Here is a 24,616-nt window from a genome sequence, read left to right as displayed (position 1 = left end):
TCTTCACTTTTGAAATCTGATGTTTCTTTGGGAAAATGGTGATCAGCAGACTGGTTAAGATACATGTGCAGACCTGGATTTGAGGGTCAATTAGAGAACTCTGGAGCTGTATCTGTGCATCTCACTGAATACTTCTTGGTGTGTTTTATATGTAGTAGTGGAATGTAAAGCAGTTCAGGTTATCAATCTTCTCCCTTAGTAATAGGTATGTAAATGTTTATATCACCAACCCAAGAAAGTCATCAGCTGGTCCTATTTTTCCTCACCTCTTTTCCCTGTGCTCACCTTCATTCTGTTCAGCTCATTCAGGAATTTATTTGTGAGCATGTTTCCTTTTTTCCTGCCATCCAGGAGTAATACAGTGGCTTGGAACAGAAGAGGCTGAGTATAATCAATTGATACAGCTGTAAGCAATGAATCAGTGTTTTGATTTCTGTGTGTATCCTCTGCCAGGGCATGCTTGGAGTACCTGAGCATATTCTCAGCAGCAATGAAGTCAGCCTCCCCACCTGGGAGGCACCTGCACTCACAGGAATCTGACACAGGATAACTGCAGGCACCTCACTAAGGATGTTTGTTAGCTGGGAATCTAATAAGGGTAATCACAACCTGTCATGTTCTGCTTCCTACTACATGTTCTTCCTTCTATTGATCTTGCTTATTGACATGTTTGTCTTTCTACTTCTTGATTTTCAATTTGTTTCTTGTGTTTTAAATGGAGGACTTGTGCCCAGTAGGCTCTTGCAAAATGCAACACCATTACACAATAGATCTTAAATATATCAAGTATTCATTTAATCCTTTATCCAGTTCTCTCTGGAATTAATTTCTTAGCTGTTTAATACTGTGCCTGTGATCTTCACAATAAAATAGAGGTAGGTCAAGCAGAGTATCAGACTAACACAAAAAGTGTTACTCGTAACTTAATAGATTAATTTGTTTGCCAAAGGTTTTTCCTGAGCAAAAACATTGAATCGAGAGAAAATCCAATGAAGTGATATATTGTTGTTGAACACAAGAGGGTGCCACAGACTTACATTCGGCTGGAGTGTTAAATGTTTAATACTTAAAAGTGGTTATTGAATTCATCATAACTCAAAGATGCTGGAAAAGCAAACGACGGGGGCATAATATGAACAAATTCTTTTTCTACAGTGCTTTACATTATGAATGCTTCCCTCCATAAACACAGCAGCCTGCTGGCTGCAAAAAAAAAAAAAAAAAAGGAGCATTCATCATTTTTTTGTGTTTTGTAATCATTTTGTGCTACGGAGAGCTCAGAAGTAATATCCATGAAAATGATTTAAAGGTTTTTAAATTAAGTAACTCTAGTAAAGGAAATGGAGACAGGTATAGAATGCCTCAGAACATCGGCTGGGAGCAGCCGGCTCCAGGCCCAGCAATGCTTATTTCTGTCAAATCCAGAGAGAGGGGGTTCATTAGTGTGACCATGCTTCAGCTTAGGCTTATTAAGAGCTGAATTAAACCACTTGACTCTGATTTGTAATTTTCAACAGCTAATTAATCTTGGGTTCTTCAAGTGCCCCCAGGCTGCTCTCCGGTGGTTTGGGCTGCCCTGATGATGTGCAGGTGTTTGGGTGATGAGGCAGAGCTGGGGAAATGCTGAAGCTTCCCCTTTTTCCATGAGGGCTGTGTTAGAGCTCAGGCTCTTGTTGCTTGCTCAGTCCTGCTGTCTTGGCCTTAATCCTGACTTGAGTGTGCCTGACCCTGGTTGCTGTCACCTGACCTCTGCTCTTCTCCAGGTACTGTGGGACTGCTTATTTTGGGGTTTGAGACCACTGCCCTGCCCTCCTTGCCAGCTCCTCTTCTTGGTTCTCTCTAATAACTGTGTTTTCTCTGCTGGGGAGCTCAGCCCTTGAGTTTCTCATACAAGCCTCTTGCAGTTACTCTCAGGGCTCTTTGACTTAAGAACTCTGTCTAGAGGCTTCCTCAGAGTTTCTAAGTTGAATTGGTGTGTAAAAATATAAGGCTGTATTAATTCTGGCTATAGGACTTAATGTTTTTCACAGCTTGGTTTTCTGTGGAAACAAAGCTTAGGTAACATTTCCGGGTACTTGCCTTTGTCAGATTTGTTCTTACTTTGTTGGATTCAGATTTGAAATGGGGATTCTGACCTCAAAGCTAGCAAGCTCCTATAAATGTCATGCCAACTGTGAGCTGGGGAGAGGAAACAAACCTTAGTTCACATATATTGAAGGTTAAAAAGTCATATTTTGAAAATTTGAGTTTCATTAGTTGTGCTGACTGTAGAGCGGGAGTGCTCTGGTTGAGTGTGACTGGGTATGCAGTTAGTACCAGAGAGGGTGCAATTCTGTATTGTTCAGGGGATGTTGGGTTTAATCAAAGAACCTGATAGCTGTAATGATGATTCTGAGTTATTTTCTTCCTCTAGCTCTTAATATCCTACATTTAAAAGACTCAAAAATTCCCCATTACCATTTGCTTCTGATTCCTGCAGCTGCTAGGCTTAATTTTGCATAGAATTTCTCCAGTTTAAACAAAAGAGATGCCACCTATCTGGTGGTGGGCCCAACAGCTGCTGTGGGTCTTGTGGAAAGAGGACAGTCTCTCCCCTGACCTCAGTAGTATTGTCAGTGTATCCACACAGGTCTAGAACCACTTCATGTTATTTTTGCTACTGTCACTGACTCAGATTGTAAATTTACTTTGCATGATTACTTTTCCCTTCCTCTTACTTATAAAAATGTAGACACCAGTTTGTAGCACTCGTGTAAAATACTTGTAACTCATCTTGATACCCTTAGATGACAGGAATGCTTTATTTGAAGAATAAGATTACTTGCTTTTAATCTGTGAATAATTAATTTTAAGGCTTTTAAAAATAAATCTGTGATTGCTACAAGCACAGAGTAACTTGACAAAACCAAATAGAGGGGGTGTGTGTACAAAGGGTGAGAAAGAGACAGTGTCAAGAAATAGTGTGTATATATAAGCATGTATATTTATATGAAAACATCGAAGATAATATGTGTTTCTATAATGTTTTTATGCCAATGGAACCTGTTAAACATCTTCCAGTGTTAACAAGTAACTGTTTCTAGATTGAAAGATGGCAATTGTTTCGAGATAAGAAAGAGAAATAGTTGCACAAACCCTGCATTGTATGATTATAGGAACATTGCACACTAATTTCCTGTTGTCTTTTAGCCAAAAAACAGTTGCTTAATCAAGCATGAATTGGATTTTTTATTTGTTTTAAATGCTTAAATGAATTTCAGTTAATTTAATTTTTTCCTCAGGTAAGCATTTGAAACATGCAGAAGAGATGTGTGTTAGGGGTAAAGAGGGGAGGAGAATAAAGGAAAAGTAGATGCTTCCCACAGACCTTAAAATGTGTGTGCTTTTCAATATTGTTATATTTATAAAAGGCACAGCTTGATAAGTCATATTCTGTACAGCCATGCAAGAAAATACTGAAGGTGTTCTATAATTAAAGTGAGCATTTTGAGCATGTGTGTAGTGCTAAGTCACAGAATTTTTCTACATATGCTGCAATGTAATTGGGGAAATTCACTTGCAATTAACAGGGTTGTTGATGATGCCAGGGAGAGTAGCTTGAGTCACTGAAAAGAAAAGAAGCACTGTTCCTCCTCCCTAAAATATGATATAAGCAGTGGTCTCTTGAGTGCATTAACAACAACAAAATCCAGAGCAGATCATAAAGGTGTCACTGGGGAGGGAAAAATTGGATATTACAGATTCAGTAGTCTCAAAATTGAGCATTCAAAAAGGGTGCATTTTAACTTTCTCCTAACAAGTCCTTTATAGGTTTCCACAAACCCTGTTGCACTGAAGATTTTAAGACCATAGCAGGAAAAAGGAAACTACCAGTCACAAAAATCCCTGAAATAATGAATAGAGATATGTTTTTGCATGGCATCAGGGCCTGTTTATAATCTCCCACAGGAAACATGCACTCTTGACCATATTTGTCTTTGTGATCCTGCACAGGTGTCCCTTTTTATGTTTGGGGTTTTTTTTCTTTTTCTTGTTGCACGTGTCAAGGTTTCTATTTGCTCGATGCAGCTGCAAGGAGTAGTGACAGTCAGGTGGGTTTTCCTTGGAAAAGCAGTATTTTCATACACAAAGGGGAGCAGTTGTAGCAAGAGCTACTCCTTCTGTCTCCCTGTTGGGAGCTGCAAAGCAAGACCTGTAGTTAGACACTGTCTTCTTTCCAGCTCTCCATTTGCTGGCAAAAGTGCAGGGCAGGGACTAATCCTCTTGGAATGCAGCCATTACCACTAAATAAGTATTAATTGCTGCATTCCAAGGGGATTAGCACAGTTGAACCCAATTATGGCAAATCGAAGCTGCACTGTAAGGCACTACAGTGCATTGAGATGCAGTGAAGCAGTGTAGGACTGTCAGTCTCCAACATTTTATCAATAAAAATTGTGGGCTTATACACTATAAACAGCAGACCATTTCTTTTCAGTGTCTTAGTCTGAGTGGCATGCCTGGCTGGAAGCTACAGCCTGCTCACCAGTGAAAATTGTTGCTTTTTTAAACACCCATTATCTTTGTGTGAACATCTCAGAAACGTTTTTAATACTTGTAGAGTTAATTATGGCACTGCAAGCATCACTTCCCTGCTGGACCAGGGGCAAGGCTCTGCAGTCTGTCTGGATTCTCACATCTCTGAAGTCGGCCAGCTCCTCCATCAGGTGATGTAGGAATTAATTTTGCCTGCAAGTGTTAACTGTATCAAATAGGCTTAGGAGAGCTCCTGATAACCGACCTGTTCTCAATCCCAGCAGTCTGCAGTGATGATTACAGGCATATCTCTGTGGTAGCAATACAGGAGCCAGAGGGCAGTGTGTAGTTATATATATTTTTTTAATCCTCAGCTTGACTGTGGTGTGGGTTTGGTTTTTTTTTTAGTTTTCATTTATTTCCTGTTAAAACTGCAAACCCTGCTGCTTTTTTTTTATGGTATAGTCAAAGCATAACCAGTAAGCGTGAAAAGGGAATGCTTCTGGGAATGAATCAGCCTCTTGCATTAGAGCTGTTCCAGGATTTTTTGTGTCCAGAGAAAGGATGGCATATGGATGCACAGAACCAGTTGAATGTATGCCTTGACTACTTTATGAAAGATCTTATCCTTACAGATAATGAGCTGCACCTTAACCAGCATTAAACACACTGAGTTGTACTTGGGGACCACTTCAGTTCCCTGACCCATTCTGTTTCAGGAACCACAGATCAAATATTGCAGTCTTCCCAGTGCAGGTAATTCTTGAGAATGTACTTCCCTCCACCCATATGTTTAGATGAAGAGTCGAGTTTAGCTGAGAGCTTTTCTTAACACAGCAGGAAGGGTTTTATATTTCCACTGTGGCCTTGTCTGTATTGAGAAAAATTGCTGCTGGTTCAGCTGAACAAGGGTTGGCATTCATTTCTAGTCCAGGGTTAACAAAGTTCTTACAATCTGACTGAACTGAGTAAACTGAAACATCAGTATGGTTTAAACTGTTGGTAGAAGTGCATTTGCAAGATTGGTCAATGCACAATGTGGGCAGGAGGTGCTGAAGTTTTTATAGTACTGTGTAGCTCCTGGAGATGCAAAGACTAGAAAGGCTGAAAAGAAGGTAACACTCTAAGCAAACCATTCCTCATGGTAGAATTGCAAACCTTATGAACATTGAAAAACCCTTTCCTAGAGAGGAGACCACTTCCCCTTTATCTTTTCCTCTACTGGTTTTCTGCATGTGATTTGCGTCTTTCCCACACCATACTTGTTGTGAGAATAATCCATAATACAAGCATGAGTGCTCTTCTGTATACTTTGATTATATTTGGATAATGATAAGCTTGCCTTAGTTCAAAAGCTGAGGGAAGGGGAGGTGGGAATTTCAAGGGGCACTGTCATGCAAAGCCTTTTTCCGACTCTACCCACACTTCCAAGTGAAGTCCATATACTCAATTTCTCTGACCTTTCCCTATCTAGACATCAAAACACACTGGCCCAACTGCTGTTCTCCCAGTGTGCCTACTGTTGCTATTAATCTCTCTTTCTTACACAGCTCTTCATTTCTTTCCCTTACCTTTGGCCTCAGCTCTTTATTCAAAGTGATAATTTGCTGGCTTTCTGCCGGAGGGAGAAGCTATGATCAATAACAGGAGGAGACAGAGGTCAGTGGAATAGTGATGAGCAGTGCCATCTGCTTCTCTGGAAACACAGTTACCCAAAAATATCAATAACTAGGATGATATTTCAGCTTTTGGATAAGGCATCAGTGAGATTGAGGCAGCCAGCAGTGAGAGCAGGGGTCTTTTTTCTGCTCACTAATTCCTTGTTTCAGCCAATCTTCTGTCACACAGAGATGTGGACAGCAAAGGGCTTTATCCAGCTTGCACTGGAATATAGAACATGTACCTGAGCACAGCCATTTCTGGGGCTAATGACACCTCGTTCAGGTTCAGTGCATGGCAGCTCTCCTGGGCTGTGCTCTGCTTTCTGCCTGGTGGTGTCAGAGCCCAACTCCAGCCTTTTCTTGGAGCTTTTGGGGTAGAATTGCCACAAAGAAAACCCTCCCCAGGGCTGGGAGAGAGCAGAGACTCAGTAACACAGAAGGGTATGCTGCACTATTACACCTGGTGCTAGACTACTGCTAGTGTCTAGTACTTTTGGTACTGACAGGCACAATATATAATTATTCAATTAAAGGAAGAGACTCTTTTATCCATGTATTAGCCTTATTACTCTAGACAGCAAGGTGATGAATTTCTTCCAAGAACTTCAATTTACTTTGCCTTCGAAAGCCTTACCTTTTTGTGTGCACAATAACTCTCATCCCACCATACTTCAGGGAAATTTTTATCATCTGTTTCTGTACCTCCTGGGGATGCACATTCCTCTTTCTTTTCTAAGAATTAGAGACAAGAGAAAAAGAATTACGCATTGAGATGCTTGGACTTCTTCCCAGCCTAAGCTCTGGTCCTCAAGTGCATTATTAGTATTACTGTTGTAAACATTAAACATTCAGTGATCTGTTGAGCCAGATGCATTTTGATGGGAGTGAGGCTGAGCTTTAAGCCATTAGGTTTACCTAAGCTATATTTTTCTAATTCACAGTTGTCTAAAATGAACTTTCATTTATTAATGAAAAAGTGAAAATTTTTATTTGCCTGCATTCAAAAAGAGCACAATAATGTGAGATGTCTTACAAAATGGGAGTTAGAAATGAGTTTTGTATTGTTATGAGTTTAGACAACTATATTGTTCAAAAGTGACTATAACTTACAGTTTTAAATTTCTATTTCTGCCCTGTGCTGCACACTGGGAATAGTTGCATAAACCCCTTTTTGAAGTCAGGTCAAATTCAATCCCAGAAACAGAGACCAGCAGCCACTGAGTGGGGGTGATCTAGAAACCATCAGACAAAGTGGAAAAAAAACCCCATCTCACAGAAAAAACCATCTAGCAGAGAGGAAAAGGATGAATAACAAAGGAAACCCCAAACATCAGTACCAAGAAGGCAAACCCCAGCCCTCACTCAGAGGCTGTGAAGGCAGAGGAAGCCGGCAGGTGGACTCTGAAAGCTCTCATAGGAGCTGAGCCTCTTCCTGTGGCGGCCACACACCAGCACAGCCCGTGGAGGAGCTTCTTCTTCTTCTTCTTCTTCTTCTTCCTCTTCTCTCCCGTCCCCAGCACTGTCCAGCCTGGCAAGATGAAGAGGTGGAGGAGGATCACCATCCTTGCCACCCTGCAGGCCCAGCTCCCAGCCACAGGTAAAGGCGGGCTTTGGGTTTGCCAGGGGTTCCCGTAAAGCTCTTTTGAGGAAAGGCTGCGATGTTTCTGTGGTGGATTCGCCACCATTTTGATAGTAGGAGGGTGTCTGTGTGAGCACCTCAGCCATGTCTGCCCCCCTGTGAAGGAGGAGAGGGATCTGCTGTGTTGAACTGGCCTGGGATAAAGAGGAAGGATGGGATGAGGGGCCCTGCTCCTGCTGGAGCAACGCCACAGCCAAACAGTAACTAAACAAAGCTCCCAGGCCTCACCTGGGCCGCTCTCCCTGCGATTCCAAAGGGGAGGTTTGAGGCAGTGATGGAAAAGTTGTCACTCGAAGTAAGATGCATGGGAGAGGCTTCTCATGGAGCTGGGCTGTGGGTTTGTGGCCCACAGCAGAGCCGGCAGGCGGGAAATGGGGCACAGGTGGTGACAAAAGGGCAGGGCCCTTCCCCTCACGTCCCTGCCATCTGCTCTTCTCCACCAGACACAGCACAACATGAAGCCATTTCTTCCTTTGTGTAATTTATTTGTGTGGTGCACAGGCTGGCCCTGCCTGGGCACCGAGTGGAGCAGCTTCGGTGTGCACAGATCTTCCAAAGTCAAGTTTAGTTTGAGGAGGAATTTACTTTTTAGGAGCTCAGTAGATGAAAAGAGCAACAAAATTTACATCTGGAAAAGGCCTCAGGTGAGGTCTGAATGTGCCATAGGCCACATCTGAGCTTGCGTTAGAGCCAAATCCTCTGGAAGATTTCCCCCCCTCCATGTACACACTGGCTGTACTTGAACCCAGCATCCTCAAGAGCTTGGGTGACTGCCACAGACATTTTATGGGAAAGTTTTCTGGGGATGAGAGGAGGGTTTTGCAGCTGCTTTCTAATGCTGTGGAACCAGTCCTGGTGATTTGTGGAATTTTTCTTTCAGGAGGGTTTTGAGGGGGGTTTTATATTCTGTGGCAGGCCATGATTTGTGTTTGTCCTCCCTTCAACCTCTGGGGCCTCTGTCCCTTTCTGATAGCCAAATATGATCCTGTACTTTAGTATACTTCTCATATTCTGTGCCTTGTTCTGTATCCACAGATGCATGTAAGGCTACAAAAGTATGGAAGTTACTTTAGGCCAAAATCCATCTGCAAAACCATCTTTTTACATTTCCTCTCTTTTAACCCGTCACACAATGTCTGTAGTTCAGGCTTCTATTTGTGCATATTCAGCAGAAAACTTCGAAAAATGTGTAATGCAGCTTGCAGAGGTGTCTGGTGCAAAGCTCTTGGGGTATTCACACTCACAAAGAATAAATGGTTCAAGTTTCGAAAGGGATACTGTTGTCACTGATTTGGAGGTGGCCGCCTGTGGATTTCAGGGGAAGTATTTTTGATTGGATACCTATAATAGTTTGAAGTATAGCAGCATTTAGCCAAAGAGTGTAGATAAAATAGAAGAAATATAAATCAAAACTTGTGGAATTGTTGCCACGTTATGGATACAGAACAGACAAAACCAAAAACGTAAGATCTGTCATGAATTTAGTTCAACAATGAGACCAAACAGTTGGGTTTTTCAGCTCAGAGCTGTGAGCAGAAAGATTTTCTGCTGCCTGGAGTGTTTTCAAGCTTTCTCAGAGTTCACTTCTAGGGAAAGGAACTTTAGTCCTTCCCTAGAAGGACTTCTAGGGAAATGAACTTCTAATTTTTTCATGAAATAAGCTCAGACAGATTCAGTAAGCTGCATACCTCCTCACAGTGAGTTAATTCCACTTCACTATAAAGTGTTTGTGCTTATTCTTTAAAAGGGCAGCTGAAAGATGCCACCAAGATTAGCACTGAGGAACTTGCAAAGCTTTTCTATTTGGTCTTTGAGTTCTGAAGTAAATACATTGGGCATGAGGGGAAAATGTTTTAAAGTAATTCTAGAGATGGGCCATGAATTCTGACGCAGACTTTGAATTTATTGACGCCAGACCACAAATTTCAGAATGCTCAAATTTGGCCTTTGAGCAATTACAGAGGGAAGGCATCTCACATTTTCAAATACACATTTATATATATATATATATATATATATATAGGTTTAATTTTCTTTATTTTCCCTCTTCAAAGGCACAGAAGTGTACATCTGGAAATCTAGCTGAGGTCCTCCTATAACCCTCTGTTAAAAAGTCCATGAAAAGTATTAATTTTAATTATGAGCAGATGACTTTGTTAGTCCTTTGTTGAGACAAGAATATTAGAAGACTTGTACCTGAATATCACAACTAAAATGGCAAAAACCTTCATGCAGTTGACACAGCTTTTGTTCTGAAGTATGATAGGCTTTGATAGCAATAAAATAGTCGTGTGAGCAATACTGTAGAGTTGCCCCCCTATTTTTTTCAAGCCTGATGAGATGATGCTTTGATTTATACAAACACACACAACATGCGTGTATATAAATGTATGTGCAGGAATTTAAGAACAGCCCTTCCCTGTTCTACACTTCTTTACAGAGCCACTTTTCTCAGAATTGTCTGCTAAATGGAACAGGACAGTGCCCTGTTTTCAGCTAACTCTGTGGAAATTACAGCAGTGTTGGTCTTTACCAGCTGTTACTTGCACAGCTCATTTCCACACTGTTTTTCTGCTCTGCATATCTCTATCTCCTGCCCATTGGGTTGCCGTGATGCCATCAGCCTTTTTTAGTCAGTTCAGGGACAGGTAATAGGTCTTACCATTACTTCTTTTCTTCCCTCTCATCAGATGATTTAGTTGCTCTGCAAACGACAAGATTTGTAGACCAGGAGTTGTTTACAAGCTTGTCCGAGGAATCCAAAGAAGTAAATTCAGATTTTTTTTATACCATCCTCGTGTCCTTATGCGCTGCCTTAAGTTCTCCGAGATGCGTTCTTGTTACTCCTAGGGGGAAAAAAATATAAAGGCTTAATTTTACATGTTTTATTTCTTTTATTTCTCCTGCCTGTTCACATTGATTCATTAATAATTCATGGAAAAAACCCTATGAACTGGCAGAATGGAACAAAATGTAGGCAATGTAGCCTTTCTTTGTAAAGGGACATTTGTTGAGCCCTTGCTATGTTCAATTCTGTAATGCTTGTTACAGAGCAAGTGCTTTCTAGCTTAACCCTTCCAAGCAGAATTCCTAATCAGTCAAGTAACAAAGTAATGATCACATTCCTTTTGGTTTTTTATGTGAACTAGATGGGAAGGATCTACAAAATACAGAAGGCTATCTGCAAAATATATTTATATATTTCCTCTGTGTGTCCTTCTTAAGTAAGACCAGGTGGATAAAAAGCCGAAGTGGAGTTTAAAAAAGGAGGCTCACTAGCAGCTTAAGGGGACAAGAATTTGATGTCTAAATGAATGTTTATGTGAGCAATGTTTTTGACAACCATTTTCTGTTGTTCACACAGACTTTGAATGGTGACTAGCATATAAATTTTTTATATTTTTTTTCCTCACATATTTCCATTAGGATATATGGGTTATTTCCTAACTCTCTCCAAATTCTAACCAAACTCCCTTTCAAAAAAAAAAAAGAAAAAATGCCTTTTTTTTTTGCACAATTGCAAACAACCATCAACTACTCCTCCCCCTTTCCAACTAAATCATCTATTTGAGTGTCTTTATTGTACGTAGAAATTCAAGATGCATCAGCTATTCTGGCAAGAAAATAGAGGATATTTTTAGTTGGCATGAATGGAAGATGCAGCTTTTAAAAAATATTTAAAACGTGTATTCTGCTAAAGGTATCTATTTTCTCCGTGTGCATGTAAAACTTGTAAGCGTATTGTTGACTTTTCACTCTTCTGACTTTGGTCAACAGATAAATTTAAGTTTCATTGCTGATTTTTTTTTAATGTTAAGAGAGCAATTTATGCTATTCTAGAGTCTGTGAGAAGATGAAATTTTTCAGATTTTTCTGTTGTTGTCTAAGGTAATATTTTAAGACTGGGACTGAATATTGTTTTCTTAATTAACTTAAGCTCTGGTCTTTTAAGAAGTATATAGTATTTTTAGCTTTTAAAGTAAGACAGTCCAAAGCAGGGTTTTTTTTCAGGAAAGCAATGAAAACATTTATCTCCATTCTGTACTTTGATTTATAACTTCAAATATAACAGATAAAATGTGCAGGCAAATGAAACTCTTGGTTTGCAGTTCTTCGATCCATTCACCCAAACACACGAGCCTTGGAAAACAGCAAAATGCTTGTGGTCAGCCCCAAACAGTGGATACATCCATCTTTGTGGAAACTACACTTTTTTCAGTCCTTTGCCAATATAACTATAAAAAATAGAAGTAGAAACCAGCTAGTTCCTCAGCCTCAGAGGTCACAAGCACTGGTGAGTGCAAGTTCTGCTTAAGTGATAGAAGCCACCTCCGTTTTTGAGCCATGTAGATCGGAAGTATTTTAAGTCCTACAAGTTCCCTAGGAATAAACCGTCAACCTTTGGAAGCCCATTGCGTATTTTGTTCTTAATCCTTTGTTATATATCTGTTAAGTCTTACAAGAACAGCAGCTCTGGAGTTTTCCATCGTTCTGTGCTTTTGGTATATGGCAGTAAGTTAAATATCTGCTTGTGGAGCCTGATGAAATGCTTGTACTATCTGGCCTATTTCTTTTGTGAGATGTACCTGTAGTAAAAACTTCACCTTAATCCTGACTCTTTCTGAGTAACAGACCAATCTTTTCAGTTTGTTGTATTTTTTAAATGAAGGAGAAGCCATAATGATAACACAACTCTCTGAAAACTCAGATAATGCGGATGTGAAATATATACCGAATTAGAATTAATGGAACCCGACAGGGGAAAAAGATTGGAAAATTTTCAACCAATGATAGAATAAACAGCAGCAGAACACACTGAGTAAGTCTAGAGGGTGGCCAGTGGTCAATACCTGTGGGCTATTTTGTTTTGTTTGGTTTTCTTAGGAAATCTCACAGTATATGATTTATCTACAATTCAAGCTGCTGTCTTAGGTGAAAATCTTAACTTTCTCGGCAAATAAACTTTTTTAGTTTCCTGGTAACATTTTCTAGCTTGTATGTTAACCTTGAAATGCAAACCTGCATGGCTCCAGAAAAAATAAAAGAGAAAACTAGCTATAGAACTTGTCACTTATAATTATTATTTTTAGGTAATTGCTATTTGGGGGGGGGGGGGGGGGCGCGATAGCATGCTGCAATGCTCATGGCTGCAAACACTAAAAATAGTTTCCTCATTAAAAAAAAAAAGGCACATGAAACGTTTTGACCCAGAGAACACTTAGAGAAGCTTTTTTCCTAGCACCCCTCCAAGTTTGTATACTAAAAATGTATTAATAGATTTTGTTATTTACATCAGAGTAATGGTTTGAAATGCTTTTCTAATGGGATAAGGTGCAATATCCAGGAAATTAATGAGGGAATACTAATTTGGGTGGTGTTTTACTTCAAGTAAGCGTACACTGGCCATTGAATAAAGACCTGTGTAAATAAAAACCCCTTTTCCTGGTTGTTCATCCAAATTTCATAATGACTTTGTTCCAGACAAGAGCATGGATGTTTTGCATTCATTTCCCTTAGAGTGTTGCTGTCGTCTGCGTGACAGCCAAACGTGAAATAAACAGAGCCAAATATTTATAAAAACGCTTCCCAGATACTTAACACATCAGCGCATTGTAAATTCATTCTAATTCCCTATGGTGTGCATCTCCTCACAAAGCAAACTGAACCTCTGGGGAAACAGAACAGAAAAATCTTCAGGTGCTGACCACTGGATGGGTGGGAGCAAATCAGGGCTCTCTGTGTGAGTATGTGGATTTGGAGCAGGGCTCAAACTAATGAGGTACTTTGTTTTCAAAACATTTGTTTTTAATTAGTTCATGTAAAAATCCAGCTCAAACTAAAATTGAACATCCAGTATTTTACTTCTGAGCAGATCAATCTGAAGGAAGAGTTTGGTATAATCTGACAATGTCACTTTTTAAATACTCTCAGCAAACTCAACTTCCTAATGGTGGACATTGTGCATTTCTAGGTATCAAATGTTCATTTTGTCACTCAGAAATAGCTGAAATTTTTAATTACTCCTTTAAAAATATATATATATAAATTGTATTCCCGAGCTGGGATCCTGCAGCTCATAATTAATACAGCAGAATTTTAAACCTTTGCAAAGAAAAATTCTAGTGCGTATCGTATTATATTGAGTTGTAAAATCAAATTCCTACAACATTTGGTCATTTCTTCAATTCTTCAAGAAGGTGTATGAGCAACCTTCAGTCAGGGAACCCCACATCAAGTCATTGGGAGCAAAAATTATTTCTGTTTTTATCCACTCTGTGTTGTTGCTATTTAGGTAGTTTTCCATCCGGCCATGTGAAGCCAGGTCCAGGAAAGAAAGTATTAGTGGAATTTGGATTTCTCTCCCTCTCTTTCTCTCTCTCATGGACCTTTTTCTCTCCATGATGCAGATTTGCACAATGTCATCACTTTGGGCTTTAATGTAAGTAAAGTAATTTCAGCAGCACTTTGTGCACGCGTGCAGGTGCATTTCTGGAGATGGCAAAAATAGAATAAGTCCTACAAGTTGGATTATTAATCATCCTCTAAGGGAAGGAAGATGGGATACAGACTGAGAGGAATACTATATTATTGGTATCTTGTAAAAAATCTCTACCTAAACACAGTTTCTAAGAAGCAAACAACTAATTCTTGTGAATTACTACAAGAAGAGTTGCTCCGTTCATGAAATGTCATCCATGTAGCAAATTAGTATCTTTGGATAATTTTTGGAAGAATGCTGTTTAAATTCTATGTATTTCTTTCTAACAACTTGCTGCTAATATTCAGGATTCATTTGTTGTTTTATGTTATTTTATGATTTGTTGCCTAGAGCTAAAATACCTGAGTTAGTGTCCAGAGGGGAACTTATTCTGAAAGTCTAAGTCATTATAGGCTAGAAACTCTTAAGGCAATTTGTAATAAAAATATTTTCAAGAAAAGTATAGGGAGGCAGTGCTGTCTGAAGTAATGCAAGTGTACATTTTTGTTTGAAATTTTTAATTTTCATATTTCTCAGAAAATTTTTAAAAAATCTTGCTATTAATATTGGTTCAGCACTTAATAGTCTGTTGGAATTTGAAGAGATACAAATGCAACACAACCAAAGTAACCTATGTGATACTTTCCTGGAGGCTTACGCTAGGGAAGGATTTGACTTCATCCTTGTTTGTTACCTGCAAGTTTTTTTCCTGCTTATTTATCAGTCACATCTTCGTTACTAAGGGGCTCCTGGTTCTTTCAGGACATGTAAATTCTCTGCCTAAATTTTTTCTGAGGGGTTTCTCTGGTGAGTGATGTGGAAGAAGGAAATATTTGCAGGTGGTAATCTCAAAGAGAATTAGTGAAAGCAAATGAGAAAACCTTTCAGAAAAAGGAATGGGAATCACTATACCCCATCACTTGTTGCCGAATTTTTAACTTCTTGAAACTATTGATCTTTTAAATGTAAAGCTGAGCACTCGTGTGTTATGAGCATAACTACAGCCAGTAAGCCAGAGAAGATAAACAAGCTTAACCCATCTGGATTTCAAGCAGAAGGTGAAACACCATTCCAGTTACTTTAAAAATAAGCTTCTAATATATGCTAGAAAGGCTTTCTAGAATTTACCATCTCAGACTATGCATCTAAAAAGGAAAGAAAAAATATCTCTAAAATCTCTTGGATAAAATTATTTTAATTATGCTTTCAACAGGACCCACTCTCATTTTTATTGGAGCAGGGAGATGATGGAAGCTTTGCCTACCCACGGCTCATGTTCTGGATGAGCAGAGTGGTGCAGGGAGCGCTGATTCCCATGGCACAGAGCTGCATCCTGCTCCATCTGGGTCAGGCACAGAGGGGTGGCCATTCACTGCCGATGAACAGCCGTAAAATGCCCTCCTCTGAAAGCCCAAACCACCGCCCAGTTTGGCAGATGGCCCCTGCTTTCTGCATCAGGCTCAATACAGTTTGCTGACAATCCAAATTTCTTTTTCTCCAGAAAATTATTCCTGATTTCATTGGAAAGAGCACAACATTGTCCGTTGTTTGTGTTTTTGGTTTTTTTTAATGCAGCAAGTTCGCAAGAGAGAATAATTTATTTGAGGCTGTCTTGATGTAATCTAAAGTTCTGATGAAGATTGTTTGTAACTTCAGAATTATGGTCTGCTCCCAAAAGTTTGGAAAGAACTACAGATCTTCAATAATTTTGCTTTTCTTTTTCCAAAGTGGTTTACCTAAAACATAATGAAATAGTCAATGTTGTGCCAACTGGAGTAATTAATTGACTGTTTTTTTAATTTCCACAATGCGATCCATTCTGATCACATCTCCAAGTGTTTCTCCTTGACTCAAATGTTTAAAAACCCCCAAATTCTCTCACAAAATTACTTCTTTCTAGAAGAAGCAGTTTTAATTTATCTTGGTTTGAATTCTCTCCTAAATTTCAGATGTCTCAGTATTAATGTGAACTAGGCAGAAGTATTATTTTCCCTCTCCTATTCATGCAACTAAATTAATCTTGTTTTTCCTAATAATTCAGATGTTATTTCACTACTTGACTCAAAACCCAGCTGCACTACAATGCATTTGTTTCTGCTGTTAGCTATGTCTCTCCTGATGGAAAAGGAGAACTGCTTATTTTCAGGTTTGAGACAACTTTTTTTCTTCTTCTTATAACTCTCTTAAAGAAGTTACGGATATGAACCTTCAGCCCTATCTTGTGGTAACATCTTTTCCAAAGTGTTTTTCTCTGATTTTATCTTCCTCAGCTGCAAAGAAGTAGCTAACAGGTTTGCCCCCTTTCTCTCTTGCTCTTCTTTTTACATCCTGAACCAAATGTTTATGTTAGACATAATGGTTGTAGTAGAACAAAATCAGGTTTAAAACAGAGCTAAAAGGGAAGCAATTTCTGCAAAACTTCAAAATACCTTAACACTTCTCCCATACCACCCCCTTCTATTTTCTATTAGGTTAATCAGAATCCTTCCAAAGTATTTTTGTGAGACACCAAAAAGTCAGTGAGCAATTTGTGTTCTGCATTGGGAAGAGGGAAATGTAGATCCAGTTCTTAATTCTGAATGATTTGGAGCAGGAACTTGAACGGGGCTCCCACATGCTAAGCCATTTGAGAGACTCTTGATTTTGGTGAGAGATTCTAACGGAGTCCAGAAAAATTCCGTGGTTAATGGGTCATCAGAATTTGCTCCTGATGAGCTTGACAAACCTACTAAAAAATCTCAGCCTCAGCTGTAGTATTTTACAGAATCAGTTTAATCCTTTGCAGTCAATTAACGGGGTATGTGTCTCCTAAGAGTTTTCCCATCCACACTGGCAAAAATTGTTGTGCTCTCTTTAGTGGCATCTCTATTCCAGCACAACCAGGATCACTGAGCAGGTTCCTGTGAGAGAGACTCTGCAAAATGATGCACAGCGGTGGGGCTGTCCCTCATGCCTGGTTATATAAAAATAGTATTATTATGAGGACTGATAGTATTTGCTTATATATGGATGGTTCTGCCACTGCTGAAACCATATGAAATTATAGAAGACTGGAAGAGTTAGATGATGGCTAGCAAATCTTAAAGATATGCAGGGGTCTCAGGGATTCAGCAACATGAAATTTGATCAGCAGAGGCAGTCGGAGAAAACCCAGCACATGTGCTGACCTTTCCTGAACAGAAGGATTATCTGGAGGGCTTCAGGTATTTAAAAAGATCTGGCAAGCAGTATCACCTCTAGATGTGCTGTGACTGTAATCTGGGGTTGGTAATTAATTTCTGTCAAACTTTCCCCTTCTAATTAGTTCATGTCAGTTTTAGTAAGTGCCACTTATTTAAGCATAGCTAATTTAAAACTAATTTGGCTATCTTGCTTAGGCAGCTGCCCAATGGTGTTAGCAGGAGTTTTGCTTCAGACAAACTGCTTGGGCATTTACCCAGCTGCTCAGCCAGGCTTTTGCAGCTCACACAAAGATCTGTGCTGGAGGAAAGGTGCTGTTATCAGATAGCTGGAAACCAATTTAGTGATGTTTTTGTGAGCTGCTGCCACCTCCATAAAGACTGCAGTATATGCCAACCACTTGGGAAGGAGAAAGTTTCTCATTCTGTGCCTTTGGCTTCAGTGGGGTCTTCATCTCTATTGAAGTTTTAGGGTCACACTATAATAAAAACAGGATAGTGTTCAGCCTCATCCATAGTTAGAAGATATCTTATGCACAAGGAAATGAGTGCCTATAAGTAGTTATATTATCTAGCATTTATTTGTCAATTTGCATGTATAAATGATTATACAAAGCAGTTTAATGAGATCTGCAGTTAAAAAAGGTATAATTCCTAAGGCAGTTTTGTTTTGAGGTTTTCATCTTTAACTCCTCATTATCTTGTTTTGTTGTAGTTCTGATTATTTTGAAAGTTTCATCTGGTGCTTTTTAATCCATCTGATTAGGAAGATGGCTGTTAAGATACTAAGAAAAATCAATATGAATGAAATGTAACATTTTTAAATCGGGCAGTTTGAACTTTGGAATCTTTTTTGAAGGATTTGTAGATAATTCTGGCAATTCCAATCATCCCCAATGGTCTTTCTCCCCTTAATGAAACAGGGCTGGTTTTTAGATAAGGCAAGAAAATAGAAAAATGGGGTTGCAGGTTTTGTACTTGTGGTTGATGATTTACTCTGCAACCTTTAGAAATCCACTGGAATGTGTGTAGGCTTTCCAATAAACTGGAACAATAAATTCCAGCTTAATTCCAGCTAAAATGGGCCATACTTTGGCCTTGTTAACTGTACATTACTTATCTGATTGTCAATACACAAAAACACTTAGAAAGTGTTAACACACATAGTCCTGAGGACTATATGGTACTTTAGAATTTGATTAATCAACACAGAGGTTTATTTGCCTCTTTCATGATGGCGCTTTGAAAGCTGAGATCTATCAAGCATCCTTTGGACCCTCCAGAGCAATGTGCTATATATATAGGAAATTAAATAAGAAAATTATATCTAGGAAATTTAAATAGTGCCTGCATCTAATTTGCTGCTACATTCACACACACAGTAACATGTCCTGCTTACAGCACAGCCCTGAGTTGCCATGGGAAAACAGCAAACTATTTCTATTCCCACTCTTTAAAATGCCTTTGTTATTCAAAACTCAATTGAACTGATGAGAGTAAAAAGTAAAATAAAGATTAAGAAAGTAAAAATTAGTTATGGATGTGCTGTTAGTCTTCCTCAAGTGGGGATAGAGAGAAAAAAATAGTGTCTGTGTGTTATTTCACAGATACAAAGAAGCTGGAGCTCTTTAGGAAATGTGCTTGAGAGCTGAAGAACATTTATTGCTCTCCATACCACACATGCATCTGTCACAGCTCTTAACGTGATGATGTTTAGCCTGGTTGGCAACCAAGTGTTGTTTAGAGACAGCCTTTCTGGGATCACAAAAATACAAACCCAATTATTCTAGCTACCTACTGCTTACTCCTGCAGGAGCATCTGTGCTAAGACCTGACGATTGTAATGTCTAAATATCTCATTTAGGCTAGTTAAAATGTGATATTTTGGTTGGGAGTAGCTCTTGCTGTTGCAGTGGATGTTGAAGCTCGGCTCTCAGCCGCCTGCCTGCCTCCCCCTTCGTGCTGCTTTGCCCCCAGGTAGCCAAGGATTTGCCCTATGCATTAACTATTAACCAGGCATCAAGGCAAGGCCCTCCTTTGGGGATTGGCCGCAGTTTATTTGCTCTGAGTGTGTAGAGCTCTGTTGCCTCAGGCACCAAACAGAGCACCTTGGTCTTGAACTCGCTGGTCTGGGGCTGCTGAGGAGTGCAGTCGCCTGAGGGGAGCTGTATTTCAGCAGAGCACTTGGACTGCCTGCTTTGGCTTATCCAGGGTAATACCTGTAACAGGGCTGGGAAAACACTCCACACCTGGCATTTCCCTATTTTCTGTGTCACGACTGTGAACCAGACAGGCGCGAGTTTGACTGAAAGCTACTTCAGGGTTGGTTTTTTTTTCCCAAGCCTTTCAGTCTTGGTGTCTTGAGCTGAGAAGGAAAAGTGTGAAATATTTCATGATAGAGCCCTTAAGCCAAGTGGCACTTTGAATGGAGTTTACATATAATTAGTCAAAACATTGCCTCTTCAACATCTGTATGTAGCATGTAAAAGAACACCCACTTGAGTGTTCATGCAGGGGATGATTGCTGCCTAAAATACACTGGGGGAGAGAAGATGAAATGAAAATGAGAATACGTGTTATAAAAAAAAAAAAAGCTACAAACTGATTGCTGAATTACTTCAGGAGGGCCAGAAGAAGGATTCACACTATCCAAATAGCTTTGGCATAGGGCAAAGGGGGTAAGAACTCAAATCCTTACTTGGGTACCATCGCTGAGTTTATGGAATGGACTTTTTTAGGTTGGCTCTAGGAGCCAAAGTTTGCCAGGGAAACCTTCCTCAGTCCTAATTTGTTCTAATTTACGCATTTGAGAGGTGCGTAAGAAGAGCAATGCTTGATCAATCCCACTAAAGGCATATTTATGTTAATTTAATGGTTAAATTCACATGTGCTCTTTGGTGTATCAGCATGAAAATGTGTTCCATGTCTATTATCAAAACCATTTGTAAATGTAGATTTCACGAGGATCAAAGATAATCTTTAGTGTTTAGTTTGTTTACTGCAGCCTGCAGACGTATTAAAATTACAAAATCTATTGATCACCTTTCATCTTTTATCAGATAAACAGCAGTTTCCTGCAAGTGAAATTCTGCTATTAGATACATGCAGCCCAAGGTGGAGAAAATAATATTTTCTCAGCAGGTATCAGGAATAATGGAATATTTCTTTTTTTTAAGCTTTGCATTACTATTTCAAAGGCAGTGAGGGCTATTGCTGCTGGAACCTCCTCTGTTTTTCTCCTACTTCTTTCCTTTTTACTGCCTGGATTTTGTGCTCTGTAATCAAATGGTTTGGGTGTGTCTTCCTAGTTATTTACCTCCCTGCCATCTAAGATTTATTATCATTTCTGTAATCGTAAATGGTTTGAAAAAATGCAAACAGAACTTGAGAAATCCAGAAATGTGAATTCATTAATATCTTTTTAACTTTGTTTCTATTTGTCTTTGACCATACTACGTGTATATCCCTGGATGTTCTCCTACACACACATTTCCTGTATTAAAAAAAAAAGGCTCTGTGTGTGTGCCTGTCATCTTGTCGTCTTTTAGAATTACATTATTGGAACTTTAGGGCTGGCAAATTTCCTGTCTTTAAAATACTAAATTTGTTGAATGACAGGAGTAACACCTTTGATATTATTTGAGAGATGTATAACCTCCCTGCTGCAAGAAAGATTTGCTTAAAACTCCTGCTGCTTCAAGAGAATTTAAAACTGTGAGCGGAAAAGGAATAGTACAGATCCTTTTGATGGAATTGTGAGACACAAGTTGTTTTTTTTTCCCCCCTGTATAATCCTTTCATATAGAGGGTCTCTGAACTGTCAGGAGTGCGGGAAGATCAATGGTTGTTGCAACTAAGTTTAAAGAAAGGACTTTACAGCAGCCTTCTTGCTTGGGTTCATCAAACAATGATGGACATGAATATGTTTAATTCCTGAATTTTTGTTGCTGATGACCTTCTTAGCCAGCTTACCTATGAACATAATGCGGTTCTGTGACATGTAGGTTCTAAAATTTACATCAAGCCCCGGTTTTCTGAATAACAGGTCTGAAGCTTCTGGTGTGGCAGTAACTGCCTGTGCAGTTACCATTAAATACAGACAGCTTGCCTGTTGAACTCAAAATTTAAGAAATAACATAATGTTTTATTTAGATTCTTCTTCAATCAAGTGTCTGAGTTCATGACAGGAGATACCTGGAGAGCTGATCATATCCATGGCAGTTCTGTCAGCTCCAGAAAGGTATTGATGGCTTGTTCTCTTAGGGGAGAAATAAGTCAGGAGAGCAAACCATTAAACCAGCACCGTACATCTTGGTGGCTGTGTGTATGAGAGTGAGACATACTGGAGTGCAAGAAGAAAACAAGTCTAGGTGTCTGTGCCCTCTCATAAGGGAAGAGTAGGGGTGATGCTCTGCTATAAGGAAATACACCTTTGCTGTGTCTTTTTTGGTCAGAGAGGCTTGCTCATGTTGTTTATCCCAAGGTGTTGGTCATTGTTGTGGTCACATTCCCTCTTCTCCAAGAGAGCCACTGCTGGTGGGTGGGGTGTGTGGACTCATGGAAGGACAGAGGCCTCAGTGCCCTGTTCAATATGTGAGATGTCACCTCCATGCCCAGCATTGTGCATGAAAAAGTAGCTGTGTGAGTGCTGAAGGTAGTCTAGGTTGGCTACACCAGACTTTTGGCCCTTATCAGCACCTCAGCAGGTGGGCAGTGTTGCAGTATGAATGGAACATCTTTTAAAAGCATCACCACAAATGGACTCTTGTGAAAGCAGACAGAGAGAAGCCATGGTGCAAATATGTCAGGCTATGTTAAAATTAGCTTCTTGGTAGTTGACATTACAGTGAGTCTAACACGTTTTGGTCTTGCAAGGCAGACAGGACTGTGATTTGTGTCTTTACCTCATCCCTGAATTATGTGATAGCCTTTGGTTTTGGCTGGGCTGTAACGTGATTTGGGAATGTGGCTTGACACCATCTATGCTGCAGAATAAATGATGTTCCCAGCATGTCTGAGCAATTATCCTCCTGCACTGAAGACTATTTTTAATCTTTTAATGGATCGGCACTTGCTACTCATCTCATTGCTTTCATTAATCTAAGGATTCCTTAGGAATTGGAAGTATTTCAATAATACCCATAATAGGTCCTCGCCTTCCTCTCCTGAAGTAGTATGGTCTTGTAATTTCTATTCTAATGGGGTAAATCAAAGTGCAGAATGGTTAATTGTTTTTCAGAAAGTCTCTGTCAAAGTCAGCAACAGAACTCCCACTTGCTTTATCCATTAAATAACCATATTTAATCTTTCCATGCTTGAATTTGTGGTGAACTAATAGAATGGAAAACCAGACTAGAGCAGGAAAGAAACTTTTTATGTAAAAGTGTATCTCAGGAGCTTCGCTCATGAGCTTTCAGCTAAAGCAAGGGGAAGTTGTTTCATGTTGCTGGTTCTGCACAAAAACTGCTATATAAGTAGAAAGTCATATTAAGATAAGAAAAGTATCTCCACACAAGCTGTTGCAGCAAGAATGAAAAGGAATGGAAGATAAATGCAGTGCTGAAGCATAAATGTAGTAGGTGAGTTGTAAGATACTCTGCATACCTTTACAACCACCAAATTGGAAGAAATTTTTAAATGATCAACCAAAGCCAACCTGATTGACAGCACTTAGATATATCTAAGTGTCATGTCCAGCATGGAAAAGCCCAGACATAGTAGTATGACACAGAATATAATTAAAATCCATTTGGTGACTCATAAGAGGATGTTGGGGATGCTGAAATTTTACTAAATAGTAGAGTCCAAAAGGACATGTGCAAAGATAAGGAGTAAATGAGATACTTCAGTGAGAAAAGGCATTGTAAAAGCCTTAACTGATATTAGATACAAGGTTTGAATGTGGTTGTTAATGTGGTACTCTCTCTGATACTATCCCTGTTACTGGCAATGCTAAAGATATGCTGAAAACCACAAGGCAGCAGGATTTAGCTTAAGCAACCATCTGTTGGATAGAAACAGTGAAGCTGGCTTTACCTTGGAGGAGCTGGACATCAGCAGTTGACATTTGAAGGGGATTAAGATGAAAATAACCTCCAAAAAAACCGCCATGGATGTGTTGTTCTGCAGTGAGCTGGCAGAAGGGTGTTATGGCCAGGAGGGAAATCTTGCTATGAGTCTGTTTTTCTCTTGAAAAGGCAATACTGCAACTGCTGCATTAAATTAGAGGCTTCAGTGGAGAAAGTGGATCCTTCAACCTTCTTGATTCTGTTTCTTATTTCTAGCAACATGCAAATAGAGAAGTACTTTGTTGTTTCCAAGCAAAATACGCATGGAAAGCAGGAATAAAGTCTTGAGTTCCCAGGGGATTGCTGTGAGACTGGATTGTGTGTCTGCATTAACCCAGATGTCTGTCCTCGGATTACTGCTGGGTAGCCAACCCTCAGGTGGGCTGCTACTGATCTTAGCAGAACAGCAGGATGATGAACATTTGACTGCCTCAAAATGCTGGCATCTGTAACTGGAAAGGTTTCTAAATTTAAAACAGCAGGGGTTTTCCAAGGTGTTGAAAGGAATGGGGAGAGTAGGTGGCAGAAGAGCCATCATAAATTTTCTTCAGATATAGAGGCTGAAAATGTTTTGAATTCTTCCCCTTCGGGCTTGCCTTAAGTTGAGGACCAGAATCAGAGGGGCTTTCAGGAAAGCCATGTGTGGGTGTAGAAAATGAAACCATGGTAAGGCTACGGTCTTCGAATTAATACAGAGAATAAGTTCAATAATGTCACAGGGCCTGAGGTTGTGATATTCATTTTCCTCTTGTACAGGAAAACCACGGTGCCTCTCACAGTGCTGGCTGTCACTTGATGCTGGCACATGCCTTTCCCATTTGTGGTCCTTTTGGATCCAGGACTGTTGCTGATTTGCCACATGAATGTCAAATGGTCATTGCCTGTTTCTGTGCCATACCCCTTTGGTACTTGTTCACTTGGGTTCTGATTGTGTTGCACCTCGGAGTGTATTAAATAATGCATTAATTGAAACTAGGGTTAACCAGAAACACTGAGGCACATGCAGTCTTTTGAGGTCAGCTGCTCTATTTAAGCAGGTGCATGTGTAACACCATAAACAGTATCATCTAAAACTG

The 24,616-nt window shown here is 39.6% G+C and overlaps 1 protein-coding gene and 1 long non-coding RNA gene across 2 annotated transcripts in view; one reads left to right on the top strand and one right to left on the bottom strand.

The window, feature by feature from the left end:
- Window positions 1–6,811: 6,811 nt before the first annotated feature.
- Window positions 6,812–24,526, bottom strand: LOC143693417 (uncharacterized). The gene is made up of 3 exons (XR_013181082.1): window positions 23,509–24,526; window positions 10,478–10,661; window positions 6,812–6,908 (listed from the first exon to the last, which is right to left on the bottom strand). It is a non-coding gene; the product is annotated as an uncharacterized LOC143693417 (long non-coding RNA).
- Window positions 7,319–24,616, top strand: part of CD247 (CD247 molecule) — a 47,062-nt gene continuing 29,764 nt past the window's right edge. Inside the window, 2 exon segments of the mRNA XM_054650863.2 lie at window positions 7,319–7,537; window positions 7,539–7,773. Coding sequence (XP_054506838.2) covers window positions 7,481–7,537; window positions 7,539–7,773 — 292 coding nt within the window. The 5' untranslated portion in view covers window positions 7,319–7,480.

The sequence above is a fragment of the Agelaius phoeniceus genome, chromosome 2 (genome assembly GCF_051311805.1).
Source record: "Agelaius phoeniceus isolate bAgePho1 chromosome 2, bAgePho1.hap1, whole genome shotgun sequence".
NCBI classification, from domain to species: Eukaryota; Metazoa; Chordata; class Aves; order Passeriformes; family Icteridae; genus Agelaius; species Agelaius phoeniceus.
This window is presented reverse-complemented; position numbering and strand designations above follow the sequence as displayed.